Source organism: Zosterops lateralis (genome assembly GCF_965231275.1).
Source record: "Zosterops lateralis genome assembly, chromosome: 14".
NCBI lineage: Eukaryota > Metazoa > Chordata > Aves > Passeriformes > Zosteropidae > Zosterops > Zosterops lateralis.
The window spans coordinates 17138723-17162074 of NC_139774.1; the positions used below are offsets into that span (position 1 = coordinate 17138723).

Genomic DNA, 23352 nt, shown 5'->3' on the forward strand with positions numbered 1-23352 from the left:
TGCTGGTGAGATGGCTCACCTTTACCTCCCAAAGAACACAACCCTGCTCTTTCCCCAGTCGTGTTTCTGCACAGCAAAAGCCTTTCTCTAAAAGGCTCTGCAAAGTGTGGATTGTGCAGGTTTGACACATCCAAAGTTCCCCCTGAGTTAACCTGTGTCACCACAGCTTTTCTCTCTGCTTTACAGACAGAAAAACTACCTGGAACGAGCTTTGTCTCATGTTTTTTGGCCCAAAATCTTGTCCAGAATAGATGAAAAACCTGAGCAGAGAAGCCCAGCAGGACCTGAGCTCGCTCAGTTCAGAGAGGGGCAGAGCAGGGAGGTTTCTTTCCATCATTCCCCTTGTTTAGCAAACACTTCTCCAGATCCAAGCAATCCTCTTATCTGGCAGGAGCACTTCTCTAAGCCCTTTCAATCATTCTTGGTGTCCAGAATAAGTTGTCAGCCAAAATACTCTCTCAGGATGGTGTTTGTTTTCCAAACAAGGCTCTGGTGGGGCTGCACCGTTTCCAGCAGCTGGACAGAGATAAAAGAGACAAGGCTTGGCTCAGGAGCTCAGATCCCAAAGGAAGTGGCACATGGGCCTGGTTTTCCTCTGCCCAAGGGGTGCTGCGAGGTGGAGACAGGTCTGTCCTCAGGGGGGAAGCTCCAGGTGGTGAGGAAACACCCAATTTGCAGCCAGAGGTAAGATTTGGTGATGTGTGCAGGGCAGGGGGATGGGATTTCTGCTCATCCCAGTTCAGTTCCAAACCACAGCCACTCTGGGTCTCCCCTCTGGAGTGTTTTTCTCTCTGTCTGTTGTTCAGTTGTCACAAAAAAGCATTTTTTGTTGCAGCTGCATTTTGACTGAAAGCTTGGAGTGGCTCTGGAAGGTGTCTGTTACTTCAACAGCTTAAAAAAGCAGGATGGTTTTGGTTCTGCAGATGGGAGCCCCTGGTTGAATCACACCACTAATGCAATTTAAAATTATGTAATGCTGAGGGGAAAATTAATTTTGCAAATTATCTCCCTTTCCCACATCTCAATTCCTAAAGTATCCCTTGGAATGTGTTAACATTTCCAAAATAATTTTTTTTTGCCTATGTAGCAGTGTCTTGACAGCAGTCAGAGTTCTTGAAGGAGTTTTAGTTTCAGTGAAATGTCAGTGAAATTCAATGAAATTCAATGAAGTTCTTATTTCAAAACAAGAGGGATGGGGAAGGAGCATGGGGGGCTCTGTAGCTCTGCCCCTGGTTTGGGGGTTGGTGTTAATCAGGTCCATGAGTGACAACAAATGAATCAACTTTGGGAAAATGCTTTTGCTTGATTTGTCTGGGGTTGTTTCCCTCTCTCTCTCTCTCTAATCTATCTATATATCTAATCTATCATCTATCAATTATCCATCTATCTTATATATCTATCAATCATCTAGCTATCAATTATCTATCATCTATCTATCTAATTTATCTATATATCTAATCTATCATCTATCTATCTAATCTATCTCTCTAATCTATCTATATATCATCTAATCTGTCATCTATTTATCTATCTAATCTATCTATCATCTATCTATCTCTCTAATTTATCTATATATCTAATCTATCATCTAATCTATCATCTATCTAATCTATCTCTCTAATCTATCTATATATCATCTAATCTGTCATCTATTTATCTATCTAATCTATCATCTATCTATCTCTCTAATTTATCTATCTATCTAATCTATCATCTATCAATTATCTATCTATCTATCTATCTATCTATCTGTCTGTCTATCTATCTATCTATCTATCTATCTCTCCATGCCACAAGCCCTGGAGCTAATCCAAGTCCCTTGTGCCTGTGCCTGCTGTGCCAGGGGGACTAAACTGACCCAAGATCTCCTTGCAGGGAGGGATGGATATTTGTGCTCCAGGGGTGGGTGGGATGCAGCTCCCAGGAGCTCTTTCCAAGGATCCCCTCGGGCCATCCCAGCAGAGCCCTCACTCCTGCCTGCTCTCCTGCCTTAGCTCCCCTGGGGCCATGGAGGACACGTCCAGCCAGGAGCCAGCACCCAGCAAGGACACCCTGGGCTCCCTCAGGCCGCAGGAGACTCCTCAAACTTTTATCAGCTTGGAGGAACAGGAGCCCACAGGCTGGAGCAGCAGGGAGTTCATCCTGGAGAAAGCCAGGGCTGCCTGCAGGCGCCGGCCCCTGTTCTTGCGCCGGCTGCTCCCGGTGCTGGAGTGGCTGCCCCAGTACAGCCCCAGGACTCAGCTGTTGGGGGACGTGGTCTCAGGGCTCCTGGTGGGCATCGTGGCCATCCCCCAGTCCATCTCCTACTCCCTGCTGGCCAACCAGGACCCCATCTACGGCATCTACACCAACTTCTTCTGCAACATCATCTACGCGGTCACGGCCACGTCACGCCACGCCAGCGTGGGCTCCTTCGGGGTGCTGTGCCTCATGGTGGGACAGTCGGTGACACGTCACCTGCAGCTGGCAGGGTATGGGGAGAGCAGCACAGCCCCTGGGGACAACTCCACCTCCCTCAGCAACGGGACAGAGGCCTGTGACAGGAGCTGCTACGCCATCACCGTGGCCTTGTCCTTGAGCTTTCTGGTCGGGCTTTACCAGGTGAGAATGTTCACTCTTGTGCTGGTTGCTCCTGGGAGTTTTCTCTGAGCTTGAGATTTCTGAGTGTTGGTTCAGACTTAAGAATCCTGAGAAATAGTTCTAGATCCTGACACCCTTGAGTATTTGTGAGTGCAGTGATTTTAGAAGTGCAAATACAACTGAAGGGGGGTTGTTGTTCTCCTCCATGGGACAGGCACGTCCTTGGATGTGTCTGAAACATCCTCAGGATCAGACACAGCAAGAGAAGAGAAGGGTCTGTGAAAACCACCTCCCCACTTCCCCAGTCCTGCATCTGGGCAGCTTAGAGCAGCTTTGGGGTGACAAGGACCACCCTCACTGTCCCCACTGCCTGGGCCGAGCTGTCACTCCTGAGCAATTCCAGGATTTTCCACTGGGACAACTAAAATTCGGAGCATCACAACTTGGGATACCCAGAGCTGCTCTGATGGGGCTGCTTGTGAGGAGGCAGCAGCAGGGACCTCATAGGCTCCTTTGTGTGGCATCCCCAGCCACAGGGAAGTGTTAAAGGCAGTGTTTAACAGCATTTAACACTGTTAAAGTGTTAAAATATCTCTGGTTTTCCATATTCCAGATTAACCCCTGAAGACAAATTCCTCCCCTGGAACGCTCAGCACATCCACAGACAGAGTAGCCAGAGCTGCTAAAGTGGCAGCAAAGTGACAGAAATTTCCAGCCCTTCTCACCCCCTGCTAAAGCTGTGCCTGGTTTGCTTTTCAGATCCTGCTGGGGGTTTTACAGTTGGGCTTCGTGGCTGTCTACCTGTCAGAGCCTCTCCTGGGCGGCTTCGTGACAGGCTCCAGCCTCACCATCATCACCTCCCAGATGAAATACCTGCTGGGCCTGAAGATCCCTCGTCACGAGGGCGTGGGCTCCTTCATCCTCACCTGGGTGGACCTTTTCAGGCACATCCGCAACACCAACATCTGCGACCTGGTGACCAGCCTGGTGGCCTTGGCCGTCATAGTGCCCGTCAAGGAGCTCAACGAGCACTACAAGGAGAAGATGAAGGTGCCGTTCCCCATCGAGCTGCTGGTGGTCATCGTGGCCACCGTCATCTCCCACTACTTCGACTTCCAGCAGCGCTACCAGTCCGACGTGTGCGGGCACATCCCCACAGGCTTCAGGAAACCCACAGTGCCAGACATCAGCCTGTTCCCCAGCCTGGCCGTGGACGCTGTGCCCATCGCCGTCATCGGCTTTGCCATGACCGTGTCCCTGGCGGAGATCTTTGCCAAGAAACACGGCTACGCCGTCAGCGCCAACCAGGAGATGATCGCCATCGGCCTCTGCAACCTCATCCCTTCCTTCTTCTACTGCTTCGCCAGCTCTGCCGCCCTCACCAAGACCCTGCTGAAGGAATCCACGGGCAGCCAGACCCAGGTGTCCGGGCTGGTCACCTCGCTGGTGCTGCTGCTGGTGCTGCTGTGGATCTCCCCTCTCTTCTACTCTCTGCAGACCTCCATCCTGGCCGTGGTGACCATCGTCAACCTGCGGGGCGGCCTCAGGAGGTTCCGTGACACGCCCAGGATGTGGCAGCTCAGCAAGCTGGACACGGTGGTGTGGTGGACCACCATGCTGTGCTCCACCCTGATCACCACCGAGATCGGGCTGCTGGTGGGCGTCTGCTTCGCCCTGCTCTGCGTCATCTTCCGCACGCAGAGACCGCGGGCCACGCTGCTGGGCAAGGTCAGCGACAGGGAGGTCTACGAGGACCAGACCGCCTACAAACAGCTCAGCAGCATCGCCCACGTCAAGATCTTCCGCTTCGAGTGCTCCCTCTACTACGCCAACAAGGATTATTTCAAGGCCATGCTGTACCAGAAAACCGGGGTCAATCCTGTCCTGCTGGCTGCCAGGACAAACACAAAGCCAGGCAGCAGCAGGAGATGTTGGGGCACCGGGTGTGGCTGCCTCAGACAGACCAGGAGCAGGGCAGGGAAGCCCCCAGCAGATCCCTGTTCCCCCTGCACTGATATGCACACCCTGATCCTGGACTGCGGGGCCATGCAGTTCATAGACACCGCGGGGCTCTCTGTGCTCAAAGAGACACACCAGGACTATAAAGAAATCGGTGTCCAGGTGCTCCTGGCCAACTGCAACCCCTCCATCCGCCAGCGGCTCCGCGATGGAGGCTGGGCTGGCCATGCGGGCGGCCCCGGGGGGCAGCTGGCCTTCCACAGCATCCACGATGCCGTGCAGTTCGCTGAGCGCCTGCACAGGGGGGACAGCGGGGACAAGGGGGCTGCTCTGCCGGAGCCCGAGGACGGGGATTTCCAGGTGTCTTTGTAGCGCTGTGTGTGCGAGGAAAGGTTTCCAGCGGGAGCAGGGTCCGTGTTTGTGCTGTCACAGCGGGCAGGACAGGCTGGGATGGGGCAGAGGTGGGGAGGGAGTTTGGGGAGGGGGCTTGGGATGGGCTGAGATCTAGAGGATGCTCGGGATGCAGCAGAGGTGGGGAGGGGGTTTGGGAAGGGCTGAGATCTAGAGGATGCTCGGGGTGGGGCAGAGGGGTGGGGAGGGAGTTTGGGGAGGGCTGAGCAGGGAAGGATGCTCGGGACAGGTCCAGGTTTTGGGGAGGGCTGAGCTCGGCAGGATGCTCCGGATGGGGCAAGGGTTTGGGGAAGGTTTTGGGGAGGGGGTTTGGGAAGGGCTGAGCTCAGGAGGATGCTCGAGATGCGGCAGAGGTGGGGAAGGAGTTTGGGGAGGGTTGAGATCTAGAGGGTGCTCGGGATGGGGCAGAAGGGTGGGGAGGGGGTTTGGGATAAGCTGAGCTCTGGAGGATGCTCGGGTGGGGCAGAAGGGTGAGGAGGGGGTTTTGGGAGGGGGTTTTGGGGAGGGGGTTTGGGGAGGGCTGAGCTCGGATCGTCCCGAGGACGGGCGGGCGGGGGAGCTGCACCTGCCCCGCGTGGCCGCTGGGGGGCGCGGGTGAGCCGCGAGCGGGGCGGGAATTGCCGGGAATTTGGGAAGGGACCCCAAAACTCATCCCATTCCACCCCTGCCATGGACAGGGACCCCAAAACTCATCCTGTTCCACCCCTGCCATTGCAGGGACCCCAAAACTCATCCCATTCCCTCCCTGCCATGGACAGGGACCCCAAAACTCATCCTGTTCCACCCCTGCCATTGCAGGGACCCCAAACTCATCCTGTTCCATATGTGCCATCACAGGGACTCCAAACCTCATCCCATCCCTGCCATGGACAGAAACCTCAAACTCATCCCATTCCGCCCCTGCCATGGACAGGGACTATGAACATCATCCCATTCCCACCCCCAAAAGAAATCCTGCTGTTGGGGGCTGTGGCTTGGAAGCCCAGGGACGGGACACTGCTGTAAATAAAGTGTGTGGGAAAAGGAATCCTGTGGCTGTGCTCAGGAAAATGCCTTTTTCTGCTTAAAAAGATGACTTTAAATGGATTTTAAAATTATTTTAAATTGTGTGCTTGGCTGCTTGGAGTCCTTGGGACAAGGCTGTGCCAGGGGGGCTGAAGTGACCAGAGATCTCCCTACAGGAAATGATGGATATTGGTGCTCCAGGTGCTCCAGGTGTGGGTGGGATGCAGCTCCAGGAGCTCTTTCCAAGGATCCTCTGAGGCCATCCCAGCACGAGGAAACTCCCCAGGGAGTTTCATCAGCCACAGAACACAGAGGAATGGGGCACTTCAGGGGGCAAGGCAGCAAAAATCTCCTGTTACCTGAGCACTCTTCCCCTTCTGAGCAGCACTGCCATCATTTCCTTTACAAGACTGTTTATGGAGAAAATTAAACTGTTTTGGTTAGACTTTAGAGGCATTTACGGCCTCAGTGGGGTGATAAAGGCACAGCAGGAAATAAACCCAGTGCTGGCAATCCCTTGGCACAGCCTGGGGCAATCCAGAGCAGAGATCCTGCAGTGGGACATGGATCTTCCCCTGGGATGATGCCACAGAGACACCCAGCAGATTCCAGGGGTGAGAACATCCCTCCCTGTCCTCTCCAGCACCTGGATCCTGCTGGCAGCCCTTGTTAATCCAAGAGTGACTATTTGACTCTGAACTACACACCCACAACTCCAGTGCTGTCACACAATTTCAAAAACTTGCTCTAAAGCCTCAAATCAAACCCAGTGCTGGCCTGAGAGTCATTACTCCTTAGCTCAGAAAACCTGAAATTTTTAGCCTCCAGAGTTCCAACACTTGCCCAGCTCTCCCATCCCACCAGCTCCAGCATCTCCTCCCTCCTCAAACCACCCTGGGAGCTCCTCCTGTCCCCACACTCTGCCAGGCCACTCCAGGAGAATCTCTATTTTTATATCCCTTTCTCTAAAGGGGCCCAGGGCTGTAAATGTCACAGAGAGGGGACAAATGACACGGTCCAAGGTCAGTTGACAGTCAGAGCTGTGCAAGGTCAGTCTGGCCTCTATCACTTGGATTTCCTGGAGATGGGAGCAGGAAGGGGCAATTCCTGAGGGTGGAAAAGCTCCTGCTGAGGATCCAAACCCTGTTTGCCAATGTCCCACTGAGCTGCCACTGTGTCCCAGAGCCAAAGGCTGCACCCCAGGACCTCTCCTGGAGCTTCCAGGCAGCTGAAAGCAAATGTTAACCCCCCTGGTAAGCAGCTCTCCTCCTCCCTCTGCCCCCCTGCCTGCCTGTGGCTCTATAAATACTCCAGCAGTGTGATAAAAAAGGGAGGATTTGCTGCTGAGGCTTTGTCAGAGCTGACTGTGCAGCTGTTAATTACGGCTCAGCAGCAGCTGGGCAGGTTTAAATCCCTTTTTGATGCTTTGAAATGTTCCCTCTGGGGAAGTTTAAGGAGTAAAGGTTGTGGCTGGTGCTGATTGCTTCCCCTCTGGAAAGCGTTGGAGACACTGATTGCTGCACTGAGGGTTCTCCTCCTTCACTCCCAGCTCCTGCTCCTGGAAAAACACCCCCTGGAATGGCAAGAAGTTGCTTCTGCAGCTCTTTATAACTGCTCTAAAGCAATTAATGTGCTGCCAGAGTGTGCTTATCTATCCCTGTGCACTTCCCCCAGCAGACAAAACTGAGCTGGAGGGAGAAAACGGGGAGCTGCAGGTGATGGGAGTGGATTTTTTGGGATAAAAGTCAAGGTCAGGGACAGTTAAAGCATCACTGGAGGTGCCAGCAGAGGAGGCTTTCACAGTTTTAGGGTTTCCAGGTAGGTCCCTAAACTCCTGGGAACCACAACAATTAATGGAGAGTCTGTTGCATCTTTAAAACAAAACAAAAAACCAAAAAAAAAGCACATAACCCACGTAGCTGTAGAAAAGGAGCTACAGAAAAAGGTGCTTTTTTTAAGCCTAAAGGCTGAAAAAAGAGCGCGACAAGAAGAAAATGTCTCTTTTGTTTTCTTTCTTCGGCGACTGGGGAGTGTTTCAGCAGGTTCAATTGTGGTTTCTATATAAAGATTAAATATATTGTAAAATACCTGCCGAGCCAGGCAGCAGCTGAGGCTCCCAGGCAGGCTCTGGATAACAGATCCCAAAGTTCACCGAGGCAAAGCAGAAATGAAAGTGCTGAACGCTGACATCTCAAAGTGGTGCTATTTCAGACCATCCTTACCACAAAATCTATGTTACATCAATGTGGTTTTTTTTTAAAAAAAGGGTATTTAATTGGATCTTTGAGCTGTAAATGTGAGAGCTGGAAGTGAGGTGTCCCCTGTCACCCTGCTCTGCTCAGGGCAACCTGTGGGGACAGGATTTCACAGGGATGGGGCAGTTCTGCTTTATCCCTGTCGTGGTTTAAAGCAAAACAAGCAAGAAGCTCCAAGTCAAATTATACGAAGAAAGGAAAAAAGGTAAAAATAAAATAAAATCAATGCAATAACACAAAGGAGCACTGACAGAGTCAGAACACACCCTGAGCAGGGTGGTGGGAGCAGTCCAGGTGAGGGGCTCTTCCTGAAGCAGTGATCCCACAGAAAGGTCTGGGAGCTCTGCTCCTCTGGGAATCCAGTGGCTCAGGGCTGCTTGTCCTGTCCCAAATCCCAGATTCTCTCCAGGTGGGAATGCTTGGCTCCTCCCCCTGGGCATTGGGAGCATCTCCCAATGGGATGAGGAGTCGTGCAGTGGCTCCTTGATGGCCCATTAAACAGAGAGAGCTCCTGGAGGGAGTTCCCTGTGAGTCCTGGGCAAGGCATTGATGGGCCATGAGCAGAAGAGCCCAAAGGAGGGGCCTGGGAAAACACTGCCCCACCTGGTTCCAACAGCTCATGGGGATGGGGATGGGATAAATACTGTGTGCACATCCTACACCACAACCCAGGACAATCCCAAAATGACCAAACCCCCAAGGCAGGGCAGGGAAAAGCTGCTGGTGACCCCAGTATCCCCTGCCATGGGCTGCCACTGTTGTGTCACACATCCCCACCCTGGAAATACCTTGGGCAAAGGACCACAAGAAACCAATTCTTTCTCTCTTTTTTTTTATTATTTTTTTCCTCCTTTTTGTCACTCTAAAAGCTGCATTGGTGCAAATAACTGTGTGTGGCCTCAAGAGAGAAATCCCAGCAGCTGCTGCTGGTGAAAGGTGATTTCCTCCCTGCCCCATGCCCAGCTCATCCTTCCGTGCCCTTTCAGCTTCAAATATCAGCTTAAAATACCTGCTGTGGCTGCAAGAAGCTGCAGAATGACTTGTCCTTCAAGGCTTTGTGTGTTTTGCCATGAATTTTGCCCGGATCAGGGTGGAAACTGTAGAAAAGAGATGTGAAAATGGCTGAAGGTTAAAGGTGGCACAAGAGGCGAGTTAAATTTGAGTGGGAATTGCTGGTGTTTGTTTCCTGGAAGGGAAAACACTGAATTGGAAGGGGAAATACTGAATTTTCTGCAATTATTGGACCCAGGGCTGGTTGTCCAGCTGAGTCCCAGCCAGAGAAGGGAAAAGCCCTGTGTCCATTTTATCAAAGCCTGGCCTAAACCTGATGGGTAGCACAGCTCAGGGATGGGCAGCTCTGCCTTAACTCCTGTCCTGAAGATCCTGAAAACACAAAAGGAACGTGAGGAAACCATTCAGGAGCTGGGCTCAGGACTCCCTGAGTTGGTTTTACCTCTGGAGAATGGCAGGAAGGTTTGCAAACCACATCCAGGCTTTTCTCAGCTCTTTGAACAGCCTTGAATAAAAAAATCTCCTTTTTCCTCTTGTATTGGAAGGTCTTTGATAGGGAATTAACGATCAGAAATGACGCTGCCTCGCCAAGCAGGTGAAGGACTGGGGGGAATTGGTTTTGCATCCCACAGAAACCCCAAAACACCACAAGGGGCTGCTGGAGCTGTGTGAGGAAAACTCAGAGGACAAAGCCACAGCAGGGAGCAGAGGGTGAAGAGTCCCCGAAAGGCCAAAGGGTGGGAAGGGATGAGCCTCTCTGCAGGTTTATTTTGGTTTTTGTTTCATCCTGGGGATGGGCTCACCCTGGTGCTGTCATGGCAACAGCAGCCCGGGTCTAGCACAGTGTGCAGCCTCCTCTGGGGAGAGATCCTGGGCCTCTCCGGGGAAAATCCCTGTGAAAAATGAGCTTCACTTTTTGGTCAAATTTTTAAGAAATACGTTTAATAAAATATTAAGACAATTAGAAGATAAAAAATCAAAGTACGGCCGGGTGACTCGGCACTCAGCCCAGTCCACACTTTGCTATATCAGACACACTCATTAAATACTTTTTATTGCATCAGTTTGTGAATATTCATATTTTTCCATAAACTAGTTTCCATATTTCAGGAACTGTTTTGCATGGTCCCTCTTTGGGTTTGCCTTTTTAGAGCCTGTGTGTTTCTTGCTTATTATCACCTCCAGCCTGGGCTTTGGTCCAGACTTTCTTCAGATGGGAGATGCTGATAGTTGGTGTTATAAATGTATATTATAAAATTGGCTTTTCGCAAGATGTGTGTTATATGATTAATAATGTTGTGGTAAGGATATAGAATATCAGTTTTTTATTTCTGCTATTAATAAAAGAAGATTAGGCATAGTGGTAGTAGTTGATATAATTGTGGTTAAACTGTCTGTTTGGTCAAAATAGCACCCAGTGAACATGGAAAGAAGACTCTGCTATTAATACACCTGATTTGTCCTGATTTGATCATCCTCCGGATCCTCCACCAAGATTGCTTTCAGATCTTGAGTAGGTATGAAGTAGAAGTCCATCCTTGATGAATGGGCCATCTCCAATCCTCCAGCTCTGAGTCTCCAGATGATGCTGACACGTTTTCCCCTTGCTTTGGTTCCACCTTTGGTCCTGAGACAACAAATATCTCTGAGAGGGGCTTTCAATGCCTGTGAAATAATTCTGTGTCCCTGCAATGAGAGCTGAGCTCACAATCTCTGTGTTATGAACAGTGATGGTTCATAACGGTAAAAATGACCCCAAATGTTCTGCTTTAAAGCTAAAAGTCAGACCTGCCTTAAACTAAACTGGGATTTAGATTTGTGCCTGCAGGTAGAGCTGTAAATAACATGTGGGGAGTGGAGCAGAGTGCTCTGCAAACAGATGGCAGAGTTGGATTATTTAGAAACCTGTCAGGTCAGGAACCACCAGGGTGAGCCTCTTCCTTCTGATCTGTCCTGGGTTGTGGTGTGGGATGTGCACACAGTATTTATTCCATCCCCATCCCCATGAGCTGCTGGAACCAGGTGGGGCAGTGTTTTCCCAGGCCCCTCCTTTGGGCTCTTCTGCTCATGGCCCATCAATGCCTTGCCCAGGACTCACAGGGAACTCCCTCCAGGAGCTCTCTCTGTTTAATGGGCCATCAAGGAGCCACTGCACGACTCCTCATCCCATTGGGAGATGCTCCCAATGCCCAGGGGGAGGAGCCAAGCATTCCCACCTGGAGAGAATCTGGGATTTGGGACAGGACAAGCAGCCCTGAGCCACTGGATTCCCAGAGGAGCAGAGCTCCCAGACCTTTCTGTGGGATCACTGCTTCAGGAAGAGCCCCTCACCTGGACTGCTCCCCCCACCCTACTCAGGGTGTGTTCTGACTCTGGCAGTGCTCCTTTGTGTTATTGCATTGATTTTATTTTATTTTTACCTTTTTACCTTTCTTCTCATTAAATTATATCTCTGACTTGGAGCCTCTCATTTGTTTTGCTTTCAAACCACAACATGATCATTCCAGATTTCCACTGGTCCCCACCTTGGCCTGGCTGAGCATTTTTTCCCAGGAGTTTGGGAGTGTGGATTCCTGGCAGTGCAGAGAGCTCTGGGTGTGAATAATGTGAGGAGAGGAGGTGGTGACAACAGAGAGACCAAATTCTGTGTAAGGACAAGCAGCGACCCAGCTGACGCTGTAAATCAGCTGCAGAGCAGGATTTTCCTCCTCCCTCTCCTCTGATGCCCCCCAGAAAATCCCAAACCCTGGGAAATCCCAGGAATTCACCTGCTGCATCCCAACTCTCCAGCTTTGCTGCTGGATCCCAGGATTTAGTGGGATAATCTCTGAGAGAGAGAGAGGGGGAAAATCTTCCATTTCAGATGGAATAGAAGGAAACTTCTTCCCCGGGGGAGTGGGAGGCTGCGTGATCCAGCAGCGGGTAAAACCCTCAGGAACTCGGTGTTTTCTGCCTCCTTTTTTTTTTATAAAATCCCTCCCACGTTGGCAGAGGAGGATGAGAGGGAGCACAGGCAGAGCTGCTCCCTGGGGCTCTGGAGCTGCTCCTGGAGGGGCAGCAGGGCAGGGCAGGGCTGGGGCTGCACCTGCAGCAGCACAGGCAGAGAATTCCTCTGCGAAGGGACCGTGATTCAGTCCCCATGAATCACTCAGTCACTCTCCTTCTCAGGCAGAGCTTGGGATTCATCATTGTTAGAGCAGGAGGGAGAGGAGGAGGGGAGGAAAAACAGAAAAAAAAAAAAAAAAACCAAAAAACCCAAAAAACCAAAAAAAACCCCCCAAAACTCCAAAAACCCCCCTAAAAAACAAAACCCCCCCAAAAAAAAACCCAAAAAACAAAACCAAAAACAAACAAAAACAAAAACAACTCGAACAAAAAAAAAAAAAAAAAAACACCACCAAAAAACAAACAAAAAAAAACCCCAGAAAAACCCAACCCCCCCAAAAAAACAAAACAAAACAAACAAAAAACAAAACCAAAACAAAACAAAAACAAAAACAGAAGCCCAAAACCAAACAAAACCACAGTACTTTATCCCCCCTCTCTAATCCTTTCCAATTTTCCTGTTTAAAATTTTAAAAATTTAATTCCATTTTTTTTTTTAGGCTTGCCTTTCAAGTGGAATAAACTTTTGCTGATCCTGGAGGGGAAGCTGCATTAAGAGGAGGTGGGATGGAATATGATCACAGCACTGGGGTTCAGGTTCAGAACAGCCAGAGATAGAAGGAATTTGGGCTCTGCCTTCTCCAGGCACCAAAAATCCCTTCCCCAGAGCAGCTCTAACCCTCCCCAGGGCACTCCTGACCCCCAACCCACCCAAGCAATGAAAGGAAAGCACAAAAACCAATTTCAGCTCATTTCTCCCCCTCCTGCAAACTCAGGATGGGACTCCACACTCTGATTTTTCCCTTTTTGTGCCATTTTTTTTCCCTTTTAGGAGCTGCTGCTGGAAATCCTGCCTGGGAACAGGTGAGGAGCTGCTCTGAGCATTCAAATCTTGCCAGGAAAAAAAAAAAAAAACTTCAATTGTTTGTTCCACAAAGAGACATCCAGCCACATTTATTTAGATATAAATTCAGCATTAAACTAGAGGTTACACTAGTGAGTAGCTACCACTAGTAAATACCAATACTACTAGTAGTAAATACCAATAAATGCCCAGAAAACTCACAGAGAGGAAAATTAAGACAACACAAAATTATTTCAGGAGCTCTTTAACAGCTCAGCTCCATTCACTTTGATTTTGGCCCTTTGAGTGTGAGGAAACCCAGACTGTGGAAGGTGTTTCTTCACGGATTTGGAGATGTTTTTTACCTTTTGTTAATGTTATTCTCTCTCTCTCTGTGTCTTTCAGTTTCTATAGTGATGGACAAACACACGCAGCACACACGAGGCCTGCCAGCCTGGCTGGTGTTTGCTTGAGAACAGCACCAAATTTTTTGAGAAATCCAGTGGAAAAAATCTTTGCCAAAAACCCCCTCGGATCTTAAAAAAAAAGGAAAAAAATTAAAAAAAATTTAAAAAATTAAAAAAAAAAATTAAAAAATATTTTAAAAAAAAATTAAAAAAAATTAAAAAAATATTTTAAAAAATTTAGTCCTATCAAAGGAGATGATAATGTGTTGAATATATATATATATATTTTTTTTTTTTTTTTAATGTATTTTGCCAGCAGGCAGAAGATGCTGCAGTTCTGTGGGTGTTCTGGTTTTCTCCTACATCCACACACAATTTGGGGATGTCCCTTTTCCAGGGACCTCAGCTGTGATTAAATGTGGAAATGCTCCAAACCAAATAATTCCTCCGAACCTGAGCGTGCTCTGGGATCTCCCTGTGGATCTGGGATGTGAAAAATCCCAGCCTGAAGATCCCAGTGACTCTACAAACCTTAAAACCCCAAATTGCACCTGCAGAAGTGAAAGGTGAAGGTGACACACCTGGAGATGGAGCTGCTCAGGTCCTGGGTTTATTCTCACCCTGATATTTCAGGGGTTATTTTAAAAGTCCATCTGGTTGTGGTGTCCAGCCCTGCCAAGGCTGGGCTTTGCTCAGGGTGTCAGGGCCAGATTTCAGCTGCCAAAGCTGCAGGAAGGTCAGAGCTGATGCTGCAGCTGAAAAAAGCCTTTGGGTGTGCTGGGAAATACCGCCAATGGCTTTGTTTGTTTTGGGAAATCCATTGAGAGATCTTTGCCAAAACATCTCAGATATTATTAAAAAAAAAAAAAAAAAAAAAAAAAAAAAAAAAAGGTTTCTACCTAGCAAGTTTGATAAGATGGGCTTGTTCCATTTCCCTCCTGCACACAAGGGATCAAACCAAACCAAACCACCGAGCCCTGGAGTTGTTTGGAAAGAGAGGGAGAAGCATCAGCGAGAATTCCCCGGGATAAAGGGAGAGAGGCGCTCTGCGGTTGTTCTCTCGGGTGGGAGAGCGGGCCCGGCTTTCCCCGGGCGGGGCGGGGACGGGGATGGGGCCGGGGATGGGGCCGGGGATGGGGCCGGGGATGGGGCCGGGGATGGGGCCGGGGATGGGGCCGGGCATCCCCCGCTCTCCGGGCGGGGCGGGCGGGGGGCGGTGCTCGTGGAGCCACGGGCGGGGAGCGGGGACAGCAGGGACACCAGAGACAGCAGGGACAGCAGGAGCAGCATCCCGTACCCGGGCGGGCAGCAGGAACAGCAGGAACAGCATCCTGCGCTTGGGTGGGAACAGGAACAGCATCCCCACCTGGGCGGGCAGTGGGAACAACATCCCCACCTGGGCGGGAGCTCAGCAGGAACAACATCCCGCACCTGGGCGGGAGTTCAGCACCGCATCCCGCACTGGGCGGGCAGCAAGAACAGCATCCTGCACCTGGGCGGGCAGGAGGAACATCCCGCACCTGGGCAGGAGCTCAGAACAACATCCCCACCTGGGCGGGCAGCAGGAGCAGCAGGAACAGCATCCCACACTTGGGCAGGCAGGAGGAGCAACATCCCGCAGCCGGGCGGGCAGCAGGAGCCCTGGCCAGCCCCCGCAGCCGCCCTGCCCCGCCGGGATGAGCGGCAGCGCCGGGGGAGCAGCGCCGGGAGCCGCGGGGCTCTGCCCCGGCCATGGTGAGCGGGAGGTGCTGCGGGGGGTTAGGAGGGGATGGGGGGGAATTCGCTCCCAGGGGGGATGTTTGCTGTGCTCGGTGCTCGGCAGCGCCGGGGGATGCGGGTGGGGATGAGGGTGCGGTGCCCGGTGCTGTGCTCTGTATTCCCCCGGTTCTGTGCCCGGTGTCCTCCATCGTGTCCAGTGCCCGATATTCCCCATGTGCTGTGCCCGGTGTCCTCCTTGTGCAGTGCCTGGTGTCCCCCATGTGCTGTGCTCTGTATTCCCCCGGTTCTGTCCCCAATGTCCCCCCGGTTCTGTCCCCAGTGTCCCCCCGGTTCTGTCCCCAATGTCCCCCCGGTTCTGTCCCCAGTGTCCCCCCGGTTCTGTCCCCAGTGTCCCCCCGGTTCTGTCCCCAATGTCCCCTCGGTTCCGTCCCCGGTGTCCCCCCGGTTCTGTCCCCGGTGTCCCCCCGGTTCTGTCCCCAGTGCCCCCCCGGTTCTGTCCCCGGTGTCCCCCGGGCAGATCCCCGGAGCGCTGGGAGGGAGCAGATGGAGCAGAGGGAAGGTCGCTCCCTGTGTGGCCGCACAGGTAAAGGTGACAACGAGCACCCTTTGGGATCTGCGGCTCCTGCGCCCAGCAAAGGGCCGGGATGGGCAGCCCTGACCCACAGGAGCCCCGGGACTGGGGCTGGCACAGAGCAGGAGCCCCCGGCACAAGGGAATTCACCGGGACTGGGGCTGGCACAGAGCAGGAGCCCCCGGCACAAGGGAATTCACCGGGACTGGGGCTGGCACAGAGCAGGAGCCCCCGGCACAAGGGAATTCACCGGGAGGGGAGGCTCGGCGGGCTCTGCACAAATAGGAAACTTTGCTGGAGGGAGGATGGATGGCTGTCCCTGCAGGGGCTCCAAGGACAGGCGGGTTGTGACACTTGGGGACACGGCTCGGTGCTGGCCTTGGCAGTGCTGGGGGAACGGTTGGGCTCAGGGATCTCAGAGGGGTTTTCCAGCTTTAACAATTGGTGATTCTGTGGGGAAGGAAGGTGTTTTCCAGGACTGGGGCAGCTCCAGGCTGTGCCAGGGTCCAGAGTGCAAAGACTCCAAGGCTCCTCTCCCCGAGCTCTGTATCCACCCCAAGGTCCTGTCACTGGGGTTAGAACATTTCACTGCTGCTGAAACTCGCTCAGGATCTCTCTGGGGTGAGGGAAGCTCACAGGAGTCCTGCTCAAGCCTGGAGTGTGCTTTGAAATGTGTGTTGTCATTATGACTTCATTTCTTCTCAAAACCAAAATACTTTCCTGTGAATGGGACTCCTGTCCAGCGTTTCTTGAAGGAGGATGGTTTTTCTCTGTCCCCTGAAGTTGTCTGGTCTCGTTTGGCAAAGGCAGGGTGGGGTTTTTTAGGAGATTATTTGGGGTTTATCAGTGTAGCAGAGGGTGATGGGTGAGATCATTCCCCAAGGAAAAATGTCCAGGGATGTGCAGCAGTTGTGCCACTCCTTGGGGGAAGAAGAGCCACAGGTGTGCCCAGGGAGCAGAAACCCAGGGATGGGAACATTCCCACCAGGGATGGGAACATTCCCACCAGGGATGGGGACATTCCCACCAGGGATGGGGACATTCCCACCAGGGATGGGGACATTCCCACCAGGGATGGGGACATTCCCACCAGGGATGGGGACAGGAAAGGAGCAGCAGCAGCACTTTCCTCTCCTCTGAGATCTTCCCTCTGCCTCTTCCCTCTGACCTTGGCTCTGTCAGAGCTGTCCAACGACGCCGTTGGAAAACAAACATGAGTCAGGCTGTGAGTTTGCTCAAGTAATAACTCCTTCCACACCGAGGGCTGTTTGTCTTGTTTCCTCACTCAGCCTCTGGCTGGGGCCAGACAGAAAGAGTTGAGTTTGCTCAGGACTTTTGTAAACACTGATTTAAAAGTAAGAGCTCCCTGTTGGCTCGTTAAGCCCTTCTAGGAAGTCTCCAAATCCCACATTCAGCTCCTCTGTGCCAACTGTGCCCCAGCAAGTGCCAGCAGTTCTTCTGCTTCTCCCCTTCCTCCTCTCCATCCCCTGGAGCCAGCTGGCTTGCTTTGAGTTTTCCATGTTTTATCCCCTTTTCCAAGGGATTCCAGGAAGTTTTGGGGCAGGACAAAGAGCAAGGGACAGGTGCCTGCTGAGCCCTTTTGGGAGAGAAATCTCTGGAAATTGTGGAAGGAGTTTCCAGGTGGATTCAGGGGAGAGATGCAGCTGGGTGTGGGACAGAGGGTGCAGGATTGTGGGGCTGAAAAGGAGGTGGGAATTGCCCAGTTCTCCTTTGAGGACAATTCTGTCCTGCTTTTCACACTCCTCTGCTCCTGGAGGCAGCAGGATGGGGAGGAGGAGAGGATCCCACTGTCCTGTGTGGGGCCTGGCTGTGCTTGCTGCTCTCCCACACTGGGAGGGGATGGAGTGAGTGCCAGGAAGGTGTGAGGAGGCAGAACTCTGCCCTGCACACCTGTTGTGGTTTGAAAGCAAAACGAGTGAGAGGCTCCAAGTCAGAGATATAATTTAATAAGAATAAAGGTAAAAAGGTAAAAATAAAATAAAATAAATGCAATAACACAAAGGAGCACTGCCAGAGTCAGAACACACCCTGAGCAGGGTGGGGGGAGCAGTCCAGGTGAGGGGCTCTTCCTGAAGCAGTGATCCCACAGAAAGGTCTGGGAACTCTGCTCCTCTGGGAATCCAGTGGCTCAGGGCTGCTTGTCCTGTCCCAAATCCCAGATTCTCTCCAGGTGGGAATGCTTGGCTCCTCCCCCTGGGCATTGGGAGCATCTCCCAATGGGATGAGGAGTCGTGCAGTGGCTCCTTGATGGCCCATTAAACAGAGAGAGCTCCTGGAGGGAGTTCCCTGTGAGTCCTGGGCAAGGCATTGATGGGCCATGAGCAGAAGAGCCCAAAGGAGGGGCCTGGGAAAACACTGCCCCACCTGGTTCCAACAGCTCATGGGGATGGGGATGGAATAAATACTGTGTGCACATCCTACACCGCAACACAGGACAACACCCAGCTGTCCCTCTGCACACCTTGGGAACACTCCCTGTGCTGGGTGTTTGAGGGAAGAGCAGGGCAGTGCCAAACCCCCAACAGCTGCTGGTGTGCAGGATGGGGGAGCAGGGCAGGATTGTCCCTGTTGGGTTTGTTCACAGAGGCACAAATGGGAATAATCTGAATTTTAGTGAGGAGCCCCCCTGCCTGGGAATCCACAAGGGCTCAGCTGGGCCAGGGGAGGCTCAGGGTGGACAGCAGCAGGAATTTCTCCATGGAAAGGGTGCTCAGGGATTGGAAGTGCCCAGGGAGGTTTGGAGTGCCCGTCCCTGGAGGTGGCACTCAGTGCTCTGGGCTGGGGACAAGGTGGGGATTTGGCTCCATGGGCTGGAAGGGCTTTTCCACCCAAATAATTCTGAGATTCTGTGACTGCAGTAAATGCTGATGTAAAATCTGAGGTGACAGTGCCAAGTTCTGGGGGTTGAAGAAAATCTCTCATGGGAACATTATTAATTAATATCCACTCAGGATATTAATCCAAATATCCCTTTGCAGAAAAAGACACTGATGAGTGTCAAGTTAGAGATTGTCCTTTGTTCTGATGGTTTCATTCCTCTAACTCATTCTTTAGGTAGTCTCTCAAAAAAAATCTTTCTAAAAGGAAATTTTAGAATTTTGCACTCAATAAATGGTGCAAATGTTTGTTTGTGAATCTGGTCGATTCCTGAGGAAGCTGAATGTGAAAAACCTCATTGTGGTGCAGTTTATGCAAAAAGGAGGAAAATGCCTCATGGCTTTTGCATTTAACCCCTTGCACTCCTGTTCCCTGGCATTCCCTGCTCTCCCTGGTGCATATTTTATTTTATTTTATTTTATTTTATTTTATTTTATTTTATTTTATTTTATTTTATTTTATTTTATTTTTAATATTTTATTTTATTTTACTTTACTTTATTTTATTTTATATTTTATTTTTTTTTTATTTTTTATTTTATTTTATTTTATTTTTTGGTGGGACTACCTTTATTATATTATTATTTATCAGGGAGATGTTCCCTTTACCCCAGCTGGGGCAGAGGGTGGGTTACACTGGCTCACACCAACCCAACCCCGGGGTTTGCAAAGCCTCGAATCTGCTCTCGTTGTGTAATTCCATTAGATTTATTTTGATGAGAACCTTTAATCTAATGAGTGCCTGCAGATTTGAGGCTGCAGGGAGGGGACACAGCACAGGGAGAGGGGGGAAAAGCAAATCACTCTGCAAGAACACAAATGGAACTTCAGCAATTTGATGTGATTAGGGAGAACAATTAGGGAAAATCTCTGGGGTGGCTCATGAGGAGGCAGCTGGGACTCTGGGGAGGAGATGCTTGTGAGCTTTTAGCATCAACCTGTTGGCTAAAAAAACTTTTAAAAAGCCTTGGAACAAAGAGAACTTTGGCTTGTGTTGTTACGTTGGGTGAGTTTTACCATCTTTTGTGTCTCTGCCTTCACTGGGACTGAAAATGGAATAAAAAAAACACACAGGGGGCTGTCACCAGCTTGGCATGGGGAGATGAGGGGGAAAAACTACTTTCTGCCCCTCTTTGTTGGTGATGTTGGGTGATTTTTCCGTGTCCAGGGGGGTTTAAGTGTTCACAGGTGGGTTTTGCTGGGTTTGGCTGGTGCAGAAGGGGTTGGGGCTGAAACTGAGCAGGGAGATCATTCCCCTGTGAGTTCTGGGTGTGAATCTCATCCTCACCTCCTCCACCCTGCCCTCACCTCCTGCATCTCCAGAGGTTCTCACCCCACACTTCTGTTTGAAATCAGTGAGCTTTGCACAGACCCAACACCTCTGAAAATCAGCTCTGGGGGATCCCAGCCAGGCTCCTGCCTGGGCCAGTGGTGCCTTAATTTTTATCTTCCTTCTTCTTTATGTATTTCAGGTTCTGTGCTCCCCAGTGTCACTCAACTCCTCACAGGGAAGCTCTGCACCCATGCAAAGCTCCCAACACTTTCCCCAGATACAAGAAGGTTAATTTGGCCACACAAATCCCCTATTTTGTGTTGCACCAAAGCTGCTTTAATGTCAGGAAAGTCACAATTCAACCTCTCTCATCCTTCCTGGGAGGATTTGAAGGATGCAGCAGATGAGCTTTTCCATGCCCATCATGCCAGAAATTGTTCTGAGGTGTCCTGGCTCTTTTGGAGCTGCTCAGCTCAGCCAGAACGTGTTTGGGATGACCCTGATAATGAAATTATTGGTGAGATGAGAGCCAGGCTGGTTCTGCACAGACCAGAAAAATCTGAGGAGGATTTTTGTGGTTCTTTATTGCTGTTTTAACATCACTGGAGTCAAAGTTTCCACCATGAAATCCCCTCTCAGGGCTCTGTCTGACAGAACTCAGGGCTGATTTTAGATGGAACACGTTTCTTCTTCACGGATCCTCCATGGGATTGTTACAGAAACATGTTTTCCCTAACAGGAGAAAACTGCCAAGTTTTTATCAGCCAGCAGACAAGGAAAAAAAATAAAAAAAAGAAATAAAATAGAAACCTAAAGCCAGTCAACACTGTCCCCATAAAAAAAAAAAAAAAAATCAGGGGAGACTTGCAGCAATGAATATAAATTAGGAATTAGAACATGTAGGTGTCTGATAAGGGAAGCCAAAGGAATCTGTGAAATAATAATGAGCAGGGGGGGTTAAGGATGAAGGGAAAGCATCTTCCAAGAACATGAAGAACCAGCAGAATGTCGTGTTCAGGAACTGCTCTGCTGGTTTCAAACGGTGGAGTCAAAACAGGAGAAGACAGAGTCAGACTGAACCCTCCAGGAAATATCAATTGCTGAGCCGTCACCAAACTCCAGGTGAGAGAAAACACTGGCCAGGCAGGGGGCAGAAATTGAGATTTGACAGTAAAACAGGGGATTAATTTCTGTGTGAGACCAGAGTGATTTCAGCCCCACAAAGGTGCATCACACTCTGAGGGCTGCCAGCAGCCTCCCAGAAATGGTTTAATTATAAAAAATTACTGAGATGACTGAGCAGAGGTGTTTGGAAAAGTAAAAGGGTTTTAATTAAGGAGAAGATAACAAACTGTACAGAACAAAAGAGTAAAAGCTGTGTGAGGTGCAGGGAGGTTCCTCACACCTGCCAAGACACCCTAAAAATGCCCCAAGAGACTCTGAGCTCTCCTTTAAGTATTCAACAATCCAGGAGAGGTTTTTGGCTTTGCTGCCCAATCGAAATACAGAAAATATAGAAAATAACCACAGGTCTTGAGGAGCAGCTCAAGGATCCAACAAGTGCTTTTGTCCTGGCACTGGCCCAATTCTGGTGAGAGAAGCATAAAAGTTTCCAATTCTTTTTCCTTAAAAATTCAGGGGTGAAACTCAACCCCTTTTCTACTATGGAAACACCTGCTGGGGTGTGGAGTGCACTCAAACAGGTCCTGGGGCAGAGGCACTGAGAGCAGGTGCTGCTGTGGGAAATGAAATTCCCTTTCCCTCCTCCTCTTTGCCCTCATCCCCTCCCTGTTCTGGCTGTGACTCCCAGGCTGTGCTGTGCATTGACCCCTCTCACAGGCACAGGGAATTCAGCTCTGCAGCTCCCCGGTGCAGGAACATCCATGGAGGGCAGGGAGAGGGAACTCTGCAGAGCTGAGATATTCTGGAATATGTGGGTTTATTGCAGGGTGGTGGGTAAAAAGGGCTTTGCCTTCAGCCACCAGCCTGGGCTGGAGGGAACCCCAAAGAGAGAGGGAGAAAAAGCAAGAGGATAAGAGTTAAAAAGAGGAGAGAGAAAGAGCAAAGTGGCAGGGTGAGTGTACAGGGGGAAGAGAGCAGAGAAAAGAGAGCTAAAGAGCTAAGAGAGTAGGGAGGAAAGTGAGCCGAGAGAGCCAGAGAGAGAGAGAGAGAACATGAGGTTCTTGTTCCAATCCATTCTATCTCCTTTTGTGATGAATATTCTAATTTACAGTGACCAACCAATACAAGACACAAAATCCTATGGAATCTCCACACAGCCTATAAGAACTACTACATTACCATACTGTGTTATATTTTAAACTCTAAAAACTCCTCTTTAGACTTTTCTGTTTTGCTGCATTGACCTTTGGATCCCTTAACCAGAAGGGGATTGTTCAATCCAAAGGGATTCTCCTCCAGCTGGCTAGGGTATTGTATTCAGGTTATAGAAGACTTGATATCCTGCAACTCAAAGCTTCCATTTCTATTTCAATTCTAGGTTTCATATTTTCAGAATTTTTTGCTAAGCAATCATATTTATAAGGTTTCCCTGATTCATCTTTCCCAACACCCAAACCTTCCCCTGGCTGAACGACCCAGCCTGTTCTGTGCCCCAGTGCAGACCCAGCATCTCCTCCCTGCCCTGGGTTCAGGAGCCTCCTTGGCCAGCAGGAAATCGTGGAGCTGATAAAAAAAAATAACTGCAAAGATGCCTTTTATGAGTGCCCGGTTTTCCACGGGGCTCTGCTTGGCTGAGCTGTTTTATTGATCACATCCCTTCTATTATAGCTCAGGGAGGAAAACAAGCAGCCCTGCTGCTCTTGTGTTTGCTTTTAATAAAATACAGCGAGCAGAACCTGCTCGGGGATGATTAAAACATAAACAGGGAAGTGGGAACTGGAGGAAGAAGGGATTTCCTTTTGCTCATTCAGCTCAGGACTGTCTTGCTCTGTGGAATAGTCATTGGGATTTCCTTCTGCCCATTCAGCTCAGGACTTTCCTGATCCCTGGAACAGCCATTGGGATTTTTTTCTGCCCATTCAGCTCAGGATTGCTCTGATCCCTGGAACAGCCATTGACCACAAAAATTGCTAAAAGGGAAGAGAAAATCTGAGTTGTTCACCTGTGTGAGCCCTGGAGTGAGGTCAGGGCAGTGTGAGCACAAATATCTGTAAGATGTGAGTGCCAGGGGAATCATTAGCTGAGAGAAGGGAAGCCTGGAACAGGGGAAGGGTTTCCAGCAGCCAGGAATTCCTGCTGCAGGGGAAGGGTTTGCAGCAGCCAGGAATTCCTGCTGCAGGGGAAGGGTTTGCA

The 23352-nt window shown here is 50.4% G+C and overlaps 1 protein-coding gene across 1 annotated transcript; it reads left to right on the top strand.

Annotated features, from left to right (window-relative positions):
• Positions 1-463: 463 nt before the first annotated feature.
• LOC310915008 (sulfate transporter-like) lies at positions 464-4911 on the top strand (the record flags this gene model as incomplete). Its single annotated transcript, XM_083871524.1, has 3 exons — positions 464-684; positions 1995-2601; positions 3340-4911. 3 exons carry the CDS (start codon positions 464-466, stop codon positions 4909-4911), a joined length of 2400 nt encoding a protein of 799 aa, XP_083727650.1.
• Between the last annotated feature and the right edge of the window lie 18441 nt (positions 4912-23352).